Source organism: Perca flavescens, chromosome 24, assembly GCF_004354835.1.
Source record: "Perca flavescens isolate YP-PL-M2 chromosome 24, PFLA_1.0, whole genome shotgun sequence".
Lineage (NCBI taxonomy): Eukaryota > Metazoa > Chordata > Actinopteri > Perciformes > Percidae > Perca > Perca flavescens.
Window position 1 is genome coordinate 9,370,750 of NC_041354.1, and position 13,636 is coordinate 9,384,385.

General features: G+C 45.0%; 1 protein-coding gene across 1 annotated transcript in view; it reads left to right on the forward strand.

Moving 5' to 3' along the window:
* pard3ba (par-3 family cell polarity regulator beta a) overlaps window positions 1–13,636 on the forward strand; it is a 145,307-nt gene that overhangs the window by 51,334 nt on the left and 80,337 nt on the right. Inside the window, exons 11-13 of the mRNA XM_028571803.1 lie at window positions 6,279–6,464; window positions 9,996–10,157; window positions 11,327–11,413. Of these exons, the coding sequence (XP_028427604.1) occupies window positions 6,279–6,464; window positions 9,996–10,157; window positions 11,327–11,413 (435 nt within the window). The remainder of the gene's footprint in view (window positions 1–6,278; window positions 6,465–9,995; window positions 10,158–11,326; window positions 11,414–13,636) is intronic.

Here is a 13,636-nt window from a genome sequence, read left to right on the forward strand (position 1 = left end):
TGCTACAGATAATGAATCTCCAATATCAGCTTATTGCATATCTCAAGGTTTAATTTGGTCTTCAACAGGAAATCTTTTTCCAATGGAAGGCATTCACATTATTTAAATTTTTAAAACAAAGTATGTGATTAGATATCTAGGAGCATTTATTACACATCGTTATGATATGATCAGGGATTTGGAATTCACTTAATTTTCCGAATGTGCCTGCAGGTGATACAGATCTAGTGTAAAAAGTACAAACAAGTGTGTTTACATGCATGTATTTAACCATGACCTCGTAAACAGGTTACCTGGTTACCCCAGCTCTATTTCAACTGGATAAACCTGATTTCTTGGTCAAGAGTTTTAATATACATGTGGGCATGGACACAGTTTCACTTCCCACCGCGGCGCTGCGGAGGAGGGTCTGGCTAGTCCACACAGCATTCCGGGATGGGAGAAAAACATGCTCTGGTTTACTGGCATTTCTTTAAACCAATCACAATCGTCTTGTGTGGTTTTAAGCACCGGGACAAGCCGCGGTGATGCCGCAAAATAGCCTCGGGAAGGATCTTATTTTGGTGGAACATGTGCATGTTCAAAAGATGTTTTAGTCGTGCAACAGAAAACTCAGATTGGACAGATAGTCTAGCTAGCTGTCTGGATTTACCCTGCAGAGATCTGAGGAGCAGTTAACCATAGTCCTCAGAAATCCACCGGAGTTTAAAGTGCCAACACAAAGGAAGCCCAAGGCAACGGTTGTCCGGCCTAAATGAGGGCAATCCGGCGGAATTTCTGTCTGCAACGGAGCAATCCCGGAAGTGGAACGTCGAGGATATAGATAGACTAGCATGGACATGACAAAGACTTCAGGGAAAGTGTCAGTCACAGCAGTACAGAGCAGTATCCAAATTAATAAATCCAACCGTCTGACCAAACCTGAAACTGGCACCCAAAATAAATAAGTCCAAGGAAGTCAGCTTTCACAGCTGAGTAGTAGCCTATCTGTAAAATGCAGACACATTTGCACTTTAAAGAATTCGCCTGTGGTCCCGCTACTGAGCCTGCTCTCTCTCAGTGCTGTTACCTCTGCCGGCTACAGCATCTTATATCTCTTTACCCTTACAATTATGCCTCTAATCATGGCAGTTTGTAAGGGAGACATGTCATTATTTACCAGTTGCATGCAAACAGGGCTTTTGCAGACACCCACTATTAAACAGGTCAGGTTAAAAATCCACTTGTTCTTTTTTTCTTAATTAGGTTGTAATTGAAAGAAGCAGAACAGCTCCACAGGTTATTATAAGATCCCTCACTTAAAGGTTTGAAAGAAAAACCAAAACAAACAAGCGAGTCTGTGCTGCTGAGTCATACTGTAGCAGTGCACGGCAATATGCTGACTATTACAATGTCCAAATAACATGCTGATGTTTGTCAGGTATAATGTTTACCATGGTCACCATTTAGTGTGTCAGCCTGCATTGCATTTGCTGATTAGCACTAAACCCAGAGTGCAGCTGCGGCTGATGGGGGAATGTCATTAGTTTTTGACCTGAAAACGAAAAAACTTTAATCCTATTTCGTCACGTACTCCCAGTACAATGTAGTGAAATTCAAATTAAGCATTTAACCCATCCTAAGTATGACGAGCAGTGAGCAGCTATACATACAGCATCCGGGGAGGTCTTGGAGGTTCAGTGTCTTGCTCAGGGACACTTGGACGAAAAGGAGCCTGGGATCGAACCGTCCAATCTTGTCGTTGAGGGGCGACCGCTTTACCAAGATGATTATGAAAAGTCAGAACCAAAGTCATTGCAGTTCATCCTAAGGGGGACATGAACGTGTGCACCGAAACTTGGCAATGCATCCAAAATTGGTCTGCATATTTCAGTCGGGACCAAAGTAGTGTAGCGACCAGCCGGCCAACCTGGCCATCCCCTGAGTTCTGTCGCTAGCGTGGCTAAAAATAAGTGCTGGAGGGGATGAAGTCTCCACTGAGGCTACATGTACATGCACTGATATCAGTAGAAATACACTCAGTAATGCTAATACTGGTTTGTGGGATGCAGGGAGATTAGAGGTCAGCTCGGCTAAACGGCAGCAACCCTGGAGCTGGTCAGGAGGGTCAGTGTTTTGCCGAAGGACACTTCAGCAGAACAAACGCTTGCTGACACGTTTTGCTGACACAGCGTTTTGAAGCGGGGTCATCTGCTTAAAAGGCTGCTTTTTGTCCCCACTGCACCATCCTGCTGCCAACCTACAAGATTTATATTCCCCACTCCAGCATTCATACAGTCGTTTTCATCTCCCTTGTACAAGCAAAGTAGACTCTTAAAGGAACTGGCGGGAACTGCTGATTGATTAGTTTCAATAGAAAGGGTATTGACGTTTCATGAGGAGCGTGGGGTTCTGTGAAAGCTCTCGGCAGCGCCGGAAGGAACACTGGTATCTTTCAGTCAAAAGAATAACAGTAAAGCCGTGCGAATTAGCCTCTTCATTAGCATACAAAAGGACGGCGCTTTTCTACCCCGTCTCCTGTACTCTCACGCACCCTCCAAGTAATTAAAAAGTGATAACTTCTAATCACAGTTTCGGTCCCGTCAGCATTTCTGCGCCTCCGACACTCGGCGCTCTCATTATATCACGGGGCCTCGTTTTCTTTCAGGGGCGGAGATTAGAGAGAATTTCCAGGGGGTATTTGTCGGGCGCGCCATACAGTATGTTTGCGTTTGTGCGAGTAAAAGTGTGTATGTAGCAGAATTGTGAGTTTGCCAAGGACAGGATGGAGGGGTCACTCTGCACATGGTCGACCCTCAGTTGCCGGCAAGCCTAGGCCAGTTCACGGGAAGAAGGGGTCGTCGGGCAGCTTGTCCTCCCTGTCGTCTATCCCTTTCTACCTTTTTTTTTTTCTCTTTCTGTCTTAGAGCTGAAGCTCTTCTTTTACTCTTTTCATTATCCCATCCCCCCGTCTCCAACACACCCAAATTATCCCTCAATCAGTCATTTTACTTTCCTTTCTCTTTGTTGTGAGCTAAAGGTGTAAAGCGAAGGAGAAGCAGACATTAAGGCGATTAATTGGGAGCTCCGTCGTTGCCGTCGAGCGCGGCGAGATCTCATCTTAATTGAATGTCGCTCTCACCGCTAATCCCACCGCTTGGAAACCCCCCATTTAGGAATCCTCAGCGACAAAAGGCTCTGTGTGTAATCGCTGTTTATCACCACCCCCCACCCCTCCCTCGCCTCCCACCCAGGGGTAAGAAAAAAGCTCCCTTTTGTCTCCTCATTTGGGTGCTGAAGAGGGTGGTCTCTCTCCTGGCTAAAAGCTTGTTAAAGAGCCATTGCTCAGGGCTAACAGTGGAGGAAAGAGAGAGAGAGGGGGGGTCGCAGAGCGGAGCCGAGGGGTCTCAGCCACCCTGGGGAGCCAATCTGCCCCCAAGTAAAGGGCATTAGAGGGGATATTGGAGTGTGTGAGAGTGCATTTGGACCACCACTGAGATCCACTTGGTTGTATAAATAGATTTAAGTGGGATACAAAAAATAAACCTGTTTAGTTTATGTGACTTCACATTTTCATAACTTTTTCAATATCTTGGTTTCTTTGCAGAGCCTGCTGTGCTCTGATCTGGCCACCTTCACCCTGTGTGTTATGGCAGCTAGATCACAGAGGTATTTAAAACCTCCCAGGTTGCCTTCTGAGTCTTCTCAAGTGTCTCTCCCGCAGGAAGTAGCGGATTGTCTTTGTAATTCCTTTTTAAGGTTTTGAGTAGACGCCTTGTTGATAAAAATAAGCCCCGACTGAAAGTCTTGTGTTGTACTGAAATAGAAAATAGATTCCAGGACTTTTGACGGACTGGTTGTGCTTGCTTTAACTTGTTATCATCGCATCGAGGAACTGAATACAGTGATTATCAGGAGAGCCACAGGTCTTCTATAAGACTTGCACGAGTGTGAAACTTGAAACCTATTTGCATATTCAGAGATTCTGGATTTTTAAATGAGGGTGACTACATATCAATTTAAGAATCTGTGCCCAGGTAATTGAACTTGTGGGAAAACCCATATCAGGCACACATTATTATTCAATAAGTATTCTGGAGGGGATCTTTTGATTTTTCTGAATTCAAATTTAATAGGTGTTTTGGGGAAAGTGTGACTGTAGATGGATGGATGACAGGAATTAGGGGGAGAGAGAGAGATACAGTAGGGATAGTAGGGCCTCCCCATAGATATTTTATACATTAATTATTGTATAGTTTATATACAGAATTATTTACAATTCAAAAAAATGTGAGGTTGATTGATTTTTACTGCAAGTGTCATCATTGGAGACTATCCTCAGGTGGAAAATGACCGCATTGGTTGTTCGTTGGAACCTAAAACTATTTTACATGACCAGCGCCCTCTAGCGGCCCAGTGAATTACCACTTTTGCGTCGTTTCTTTAGGCTTGACGATGACAAAGGTCTACTTAATCAAACTTCCTTTGAATCATCTCTGTAAAGGTGTTTTGTAAGGTACTGACAAACGATGTCGCCCCGTAACGTAGTATCTGTCGGGCTCTAATGAATAGGCACCGAGCTGTCATCTCTTTTAAATCCAAAGTGAGAGCAGGGACTCGGATCAGTGTGTTACTGTACAGTAGCGTTCTTCACTCTGACACAGGCAACCATCAACGATCCAGGTTCAGCTCCTGTGCCTTTGCTGACTTGTGAGCTTCCGACTCACACTTTGGAACTGAGCATCCCTCCCGGCCGAAAGGCTTTCACAGGCTGCTGTTTTAATTAAGCACCTAGATGAAGCAGCACAGAGTAGTGCTGACAGAAGGGAGACCGCATTTGAGGGCTGGAGGATCACCGTGAGGTTGAGAGCGAGCCCCTACAGTCATGAATTTCACAAAATGATACCGGGGGACATGTTTGACTCCCACATCCTTGAACATTGGCGCCGGGTTGTCGGCGGAGACGTAAACATGGATTTCTGATTCAGTAGCAGGCGAGGTGCCTGATGTAAGGCTCCCGCAATCCTCATGTGGGTAGTCAGATCTTTAAAGCTGTGACAGCTGGTACGGCTGCTGTAATGTATATGCATATTCCTACAAAATTCACCCTTTTTTTTTTTTTTTTTTTTTTTTTTCTTCATTTTGTTGCTTTCTCGTTTTTGAGTGTCTGTTGTCTTTATTTTAGTTCCTGAACTGAATGAACCTCTGAGCTATTTACAGTCACAGCCAGAGTAAGAAGAGCAGGAAAAAGAAATAGGTGTGATCACATGCATACACACACACATCTCTTAACATTCCATCCGCTTGGGAGTAAAGTGGTGCTGAGGCCCTCTTTTCCCCGGGTGGCTGAACCTGGCATTCTTTCCTCCTCTCCTTTTTTGCCATCCCATAATGACAGACATTTCCCTTTTTTCCCCTTTGTTGCCTTTTGTCTATCTCCCCCATCTTGTATTCTGTTGCCGCCGACACAGGCACTTTCTTTCCATTGAATAGCAGCGGGTGAGTGGGGCGGGTGGGTGAGAGATGTAGAGAGGAGACCTGTAGAAATTAGAGATGGAACAAACTAGGGAGGTGAAAGAGAAATTGAGAGGAGAGGCGCAGAAGGGAGAGATGTACAGTAAGATTGAGCGATTAGGATGAAATGTAAAGAGTGAGGTGGGGGGGGAGTGTGAATGAGAGAAGCGGGTATACCTCAGGGATAGGTTATTACTTTTAAATGCTCCTCTGCGCCTCCATCCTCGGCCCTGCGCTTCTTTCCTCCCCCCTTCCTCCCCCACAGTGCTCCAGGAGGAGGTATGAAAAGGTTATTATGTTTCCTTTAGAAATCGCTCGCTCTCCGTCTGCGCCTTTCATCTCCAAATGGAATAACCTCTCTACAGTAGCTTTCTTCTTATTCTCACTACTACCTTCATCTCTCTTTCCAGAACACAACACCTGCTCCTCTCGTCCTCTTTTCCTTTCTTTTACTTCTCTTTTTTTTCTCCCTCCCCGCAGCCCTCTTCCATCGGACTCTTTAATCCGTTTCTCTTCCCTTTTCTCTTTTCACTTCGTTTTCTGTCTGCTTTTTGGTGTTGAGTATAATCTGCTTGGTGTAGGAGCGTGCATTATCAGCCTGTGCATTAGATGTGGTGCTCCTAGCTCGATTGTGAGTGATCATACACCGCACTCAATATGTAAAGTCGGTATTAGGTCTATGAACAGGCTCTTTCCTGTCTAGAACAGCAGCGTTTTACATAGCATTTCAAGGAAAATCTGAACTTGGGTAAAAGTCTTCATGTTTTCTTTTTTCTGTCTTTCAGAAAGACGAAGAGGTCGGCAGTCTGGTGTTGGAAGACGGCAGGGAGCAGCTGATGTACGAGATCCCCCTCAATGAGTCGGGTTCGGCCGGCCTGGGGGTCAGCCTGAAGGGCAACAAGTCCAGAGAGACCGGAGAGGACCTGGGCATCTTCATCAAGTCCATCATCAATGGAGGGGCCGCGTACAAGGTAGAGAGGATCCTCATATGGTGTCTGCACCAGGTGCCACAGGGCCTTTTTAGCAGCCATTTTTTTGGAGGCCTTTTGCATCCCTCGGAGTGAAAAAACAACAAAGAAAAGCAAAACATGTCACAAACCCAACCTGTTTAAACGAGTACTACATCTGATCCAAAGGATAACTCTGGTTTATTATAACATTTACCTTATTTTGGTGGTTTTGTCCATCCTTCCTTTCAGCAATGGCAAACATACATCCACAAATAAAACACCAACAATCTAAAGTATACATAGTATGGTATTTTAAGGCAAAATAGCCTGACGTCGTCCTACTCAGATTTTAGTCAGAATCTGAGTCTGAATAGGAGTCTGATGCTGCTCCATTGGACTGTGATTATGGGGCGTGTTTCAACCGAACCAGGAAAGAAAATGCTTCTGCACTCAGTTGGCTGGACCTACAACCAATCAGAGCAACGGAGTATGTGTCGTATGTTGAGCCAGCTGATAAATTAAACTTTTGCCGAATCCCGTAGGAAGGACGGCAAAAACATCTTTTCGATTGACAAATGCCTTGACCGCGGTTCTCTGTTGCTCTTTTTAAATGAATGCGCTGTCGATATCTTCCATAACAGACGCAATGGCGGAATCTACACATCTCAATTCTCCAGCAGCAGCCATCTTTGTTGTAAACAAATTCAACCCAAGCACTGTTTGGTGACGTTGGTTGCTGTTGATCATCTGTCCATCATCGTATAAAGCCCGCCCTGACAATTGGATTGGTCCAATCAACTCTGGTTGGAGCATAGTTGCTCCACAACGGATCAAGTCCAGACTGAACTTCCCGACCTCAAATGGGCTAAGTTCAGCTGGCATCCAGGCTACTTTTTACACATAAATGGAGACAAAATAAAATATGAACTAAATCTTGCAGATTGATGTTCGAAAATGTGTGAAACGTCTCATTCCTGTAGTTTGATATAAAGGTTTCTATATAGAGCCAAAATGCCTCATTAAGTTTTTACCGTCACAGATCCAGTCTGGTGCTTTAAAGAGTTCCTTAAAAATACGTCAAACGTGAGAAATGAGACGCATTGCAGTAACATTTTGAGTGCCACACTGCTTTCTGTATTCAGAATACTTTATCTGTTCAGGAGTTCTTTAAGTTATAGTTTTATCCAGAACCACCAAGAAGCGTTCTTTGTGTGGGAAGCTTCGCAGGATCTTATTTTACATTTTTTTTTCCACCTTGTTGCATTTGTCCACACTGTTTCCCCGTCTTTATGATGTCCTCCTCTGTTGTTTTCTCTCATCTCACTTTGTGCTTCCCGCCTCGTCATCTCATTTCCTGTCTTCCTCCGAGGCCCGCTGTCCCTGGACCTTTGACTCCCATTGACCCCAAGTCGCGGCCTCGTAACCCCAGCACTCTTATCTTTATCACTCAGTACTCACTTCAAGTTGCGAGTGTATCGGGGTGGTGGGGGGGACATCCCGTTTCAGCACTCTGGAGATTCCTCTACTTGGCTTCCATATCTGGCCCCCCTCACATGTCACAGCTCCTCGTGCCCCTCGTTGCTGCTGCCAGATCTGCACTGCAAGTCGAGCAGGCACAGACGCGAGTGTGGCGTTGTAGATAAACGGCTGGTCTGGGATCAGGGCTGCTAGACGGCGGCTCCCTGAAGTGCCTTCAGAAGTAGTTTTCTGACAGCTGCCGATGCGGTTAGCGTTCCGACAGAATGGCCTAGTAAGATCTCCGGCTGGCTGCGAAACAGGTTTCTGGGACAAGATACCACATAAGAGGAAGAAAGACGTGCAGGAGGAGAGACGGCCAGTAGCGAGGGAGGGGAGGAAACCCATTGAAAGAAGACAGCGGGTGTACGAGGGTGAGAGAAGGGAGGGTATGTAAGAGGGAAGAAATGAGCGGTATCAAACAATAGAGAGATGGAAAGAGGCGAAATAAGAGGAGAAAGAGAAAATTGAAAAGTGGAGACTCTCAGCAGGAAAACAATATGTGTGTGTGTGTGTGTGTGTGTGTGTGTGTGTGTGTGTGTGCGCGCGTTCGCGCGCGCCTCCTCCTCGATGTCGATGCATGCTAATGAAAAGCAGCTAAGGGCCTGATGAGACTTTGTGGTGCCAGGCCGGTACAGAGGAGGGAACCCGGGTGTCCCCTGAGTCACACACCAACACACACAGACACAGTCACACAGCAGGCAAAAAAGGGAGGAGATGAGGAAGAGTCATGGAGAGATCTAACCTATTTCCATTAAAGAGTTTTGGCTGCTGTCGCGGCCCGGGGCCTCAATTATATCAGAAAAATGTTCTTTGACTTTACTCCTGATCCTGTCATGCGATCGTATCAAAGAGTGTGCTAAAGAAAACAAATTAAAATTACATGTAGCGTGCTGCCGCTGCTTACTTGGAGAGTGGAGATAGTAATAGGGAATATCACAGACACCCGCTGATTTTGGCACAAACATACATTTTTGATGACTTTCTTGGATTTGATGCAGACGTGTGTGTCTGTCTGTCTGTCTGTCTGTCTGTCTCTGTGTGTGTGTGTGTGTGTGTGTGTGTGTGTGTGTGTGTGTGTGTAACGTGTGTGTGTGTGTGTGTGTGTAACGTGTGTGTGTGGTGCCATCCCAGTCTGCATTTAAGGTCAGTCCTGATGGTGCCTTGTTAATGAGATGGGGTCAAAGGCCAGTGCTGACCATAATGGACCAATCATGACACTCACTCACTCACTCACTCACTCACTCACTCACTCAAATCTTCAGTGTCCTCATCTTTTTTCTATTTTCTTTTTAAATATAGCCTTCTGCATTGCTTTTCACATTTGACACCCCCCCCCCCCTCTCTCTCTCTTGCCCTCACTTGGCCACTCTTCCACTCTCTCTCCCTCCCTCTCCCTCTCCCTCCAGGGCACTATTCCGTGTTGCCTCTCTATGAGAGGCTGCTATTTAAAACACTTAGAAGTGATTTAGTGCCCACAGAGGCTATTCCATTAGCTGCTCTATGTATTTATCATGGCGCTCCCGCTCTCAGTAGACTGCTAACTCTACAATTTTCTTGCCTTCCCCCTATCTTCCATTTTCTACTCCACTTTCTTTCTATCTGTCTGTCTCTCTCTCTCGCGCGCTCTCTCTCTTTATCACTCTCTCTCTCTCTCACACACACACACACACACACACGCACACACATTTCACACACATTTCACACCTCTCCCAATTTCTCTTCTCACTTAGAACTTTATTGGTGACCAGTCCTGTGTGTCTTATTTTATGTAAGATTTGCACTCTTTACTTTTTCTTCCCCCCCAGCATTTTAATATCATTTTATTATGAAACATTAGCATAAGTGACTAGCAAATAAGACGTTCGTCAAAATGCCTCTGCAACTAGTTTAGATAAAATGAAAGGGAAATCTGAAAAGCTCTCTCCGTTTAATACTCCTCCCATTACCATCAGCTCTATGTTTTACTGCTAATTCCCCTCATGCTAATTAGGTTAGCTGAATTGCAATGCTGATAACTTGACGGTCTCCCAACAGGACGGTCGCTTGAGCGTAAATGACCAGATGATAGCCGTAAACGGCGAGTCGCTGCTCGGACGCTCCAACCACGCTGCCATGGAGACGCTGAGACGCTCCATGTCGTACGAGGGAAACGCCAGGGGCACCATCCAGCTGGTCGTGCTCCGAGCACCCCGACAGGTACAGTGTTATCCCACTCGAAACATTTCTGGAATATCATGGCATTTTGAGAGGTGTATTCCACGCAGGCAACGTTTTCTGACTGTAAAATGAGTGTATTTCTTTTCACATTTTGTTAGATCTCAACCTAGCTGGATTGAAAATCAGACTCTTCATATTTGGAAAAACAACATTGGCAGCAGATAACTGACATTTTTAGGTCATGAATGCGCTCAAGCTTGATTTTGGAAAGGCAGGTTTCTTACAGTTCTGCAGAAATCAATTAAGAGGGGAAAAAAGTATCTTGTTAATATTATCATAATACCATGTTAACATGTCATATTTAGTGTCGTACTTGTGTTAAATGTTTTTTTTCACTTCCTTCCTTGTGAAGTTTTGGTGGATGTGGGGCAACATGTTAGAATTTTTAGAGTTTGGTTGGATAGATTTGGTGAAACATGAAACATCTAGGGATGCTTATGCATTATGAAATGCTCTGCTCAGCCTGATAACGTTCAAAGATTATTCATACAGTAAGTAGCTACCAGAGTTTTGACAGCAGAATCAATGACCCGTATCAGCCACATTAGGATCACTTCTCGGCCCTGTTATTAAGTTGTTATGATCCATTGAGGCCCACTGTAAAGATGCTCTGCTGTACATACTGGAAGCAGCTGACCTACATGCGTGTCAGCAATATGAAAGAGACATCAGCCCACTTATCGCAGTAAGGATTAGAAATTCTGTTTCTCAGTGTAAACAGCGAGAAATGATGGGGCGACCTCTTGCTCGCCCGGTAGTATGTGCACCCTTGGCAGCGGCCCGGATTTGAATCCGACCCGCGGCCCTTTGCTGCGTGTCATGCCCTCTCTCTCCCTCCTTTCCTGTCTATCTGCAGTATCTAATAAAAATACGTAATACAAGAATGAAAACATCCAAATAAAGACTGGCTTTTTGAAAAGTGTTATAGGTGGAACACGCAGCATTTTATATCGGCGCCCAATGTTATCCAATCTGTCCGGCCACACCGGGCGCGTAGGTAATCACATACAGGAAGACCACAGTGCAGCCGGATACTTTACCAAAACAAACGCATTTCAAAATAAAACCGGCAGGTTTATGGTGATTTTATATATCATCTAAGTTTTGTTTTTTCACCAAATTGTTGTACTTCTTTTTTTTTTCTACAGATGAGCATTGCCAACCCCACACCAAACACAGCTACAAATGGGTCCTCCACGCATCAGCTGAACAACCATAAAGGCTCCAGCAATCAGGTACGAGTGAGTGACTCCTGCCACCAGCAGCAGCCTCCTCTGCCCCACCGCTCCTCCTCCCTCCTCCCCACGCTGAGGAGGCGGGCGTCAGAGCCGCTGCCTCACAGCCACAGGCAGCGTTACACCCAGAGGCCAGGGGAGGCGCACACCAGATACACCTATGGTCATAGTCAAAGGGAGAGGCGTAGTGGTTACACATTTGGCCTCACACAACGAGATATTGAGCACAGTGATGATGAAAGGGGGTACGCCCAAAAAGATGTGTACAGACCAGCTACGAGGTCCGAGTTTGGGTCAGTCTCTCACAGCCAGACGCTGAGCAGCTTCAACAGACCCACGGAGGGAAACTTAAACAGGGAAAGCTACGACCGCGGATACACACATGGCCGAACGCGTGCAGACACGCAGGGCCGCACGTCGCCCGATAACGCGTGCGTTCACACGTTCGTCGACGCTCAGGGCAACACACACGTCCGCCGCCCCAGGCACACACGCAGCCGCACGCTGGACGCCGTCCACACCTCTCAGAGTAACCGTTACACCGAGAACATCAGGGCGATGGCAGGGCAGATGTACGGGGACCCACCCACACACTGCAGGATACCCACCCGCAGTCCCAACAGAAACACACACACATCTGCAGACAGATACCTAGACGCACACACGCATAACTACGCACACAACCGGGCTCTCACCAGGCACCAACACCTCCAGCTCTCTGGAGGACTCTGATACACACTGTGTGTGTGTGTGTGTGTGTGTTTACAGTATATGCAGGCTACTTTGCCAAATTTGCAATTATAATCATGATCTGAATTCAAATTTGTGGAAAAACATTGCACTTAATAGCTTGAAAATCTCTGTAAAGTTTAATATTAAATAAGGAATAGTTCCTATGATGTTATATTTTCAAGGATATTATGAAGAAAAGAAATGCTACGTTATCCTCTTTTGCACCGAATTTCTGATGTCTAAATACAGTGCATTTTTAGTGATCGATGGTGTGGAAGCATATTAATCTGGCTGAAAGCTTCTCACTTCTCGCCAACACCACTAACTGTCACAGCATTAACTTTTAGCTTGCTTTTTAAAATATTACTCATAAACTCAATGCAATACTAAATTCTTCACTGTGTACAGCCTCCTTTCTGTCACATCAGTCTTAACTCACTTAAATTAGCTGTTATTTTTTCACATTTTCTCTTCAGTCCACCGGATTGACTACAGACTGTTAATCTGCTCTGTCCTGTTTTGTCTATTTGTATAGCGTTTTATGTTGACTTTTCTTTTTTAATTTCCGTACTTTTTTTTAAGGGAATGTACTCCTGCTTTTCTGTCTCACCTGCCTGTTTCTCCTCTGTTAAATAAAGCTAATCTGAAGCCTTCTGCATGCCTGTCAGTTTCTCTGTTGGGTTTTCACTGGCTACTTTCTCCTTTGCACCTTTCCCTGTTTATTAAATGACATTTGGGTCCCTGTTCTCTCTGTTTTGGTCTTTTTTTTTCTTCTTTTCAGCCTTTTCTTTATCCTTCGTTACTCACTCCACGCAGAAACCAGCACACGTTTCGATAAAAGTTGAACGACTGAAAATTCCCACATTCATTTTTTTGAACCTACCACAAACACACCAAAAGTGTATAGAATCACAGCAAGAGTCACACATTCACAGCCATAGAGTATACGGAACATATTTCAGGAATACATAATGAAAAGTGACATAAGAGTAGACTCAGTATTCATGCATGCTCCATGTAGCTGTGAACACACACACTCCCTTTCAGATGTGATAAATGTGTTAAAAATCCGACTGCATGGAATGTGTTAACCTTTGCTTATTTTTACCTCTTTCTCTTTTGTGTGTTAAAGTGCTGTTGTAAAAAAGAACAAAAAAAAACAACAACAACCTAAAAAAAAAATGTGTCCCAAAAGAAATGTCCTCACTTTGGCAGTTTCTTTATTCCCTGATGGGAAACATGTGAGCAACATTAGAATCAATCACAACGTCACACAAGAAGTTGTGTTCAAGTAATGCTTAAAAAGCAGCGCAAATGGACGGACTGATGAAGACATCAAGCATGACAGACGGTGAAAAATAGCTGTTTCTTAGTTAAGTCTGTCTATTCAGCTCCACGTTGAACCATGACTGATTATTTCAGACACTTATAAAGAAGTTTCACGGCCGTTAAAGCAGATGCTTAGCGATAATAGTGTGCAAGAGAGGGAGT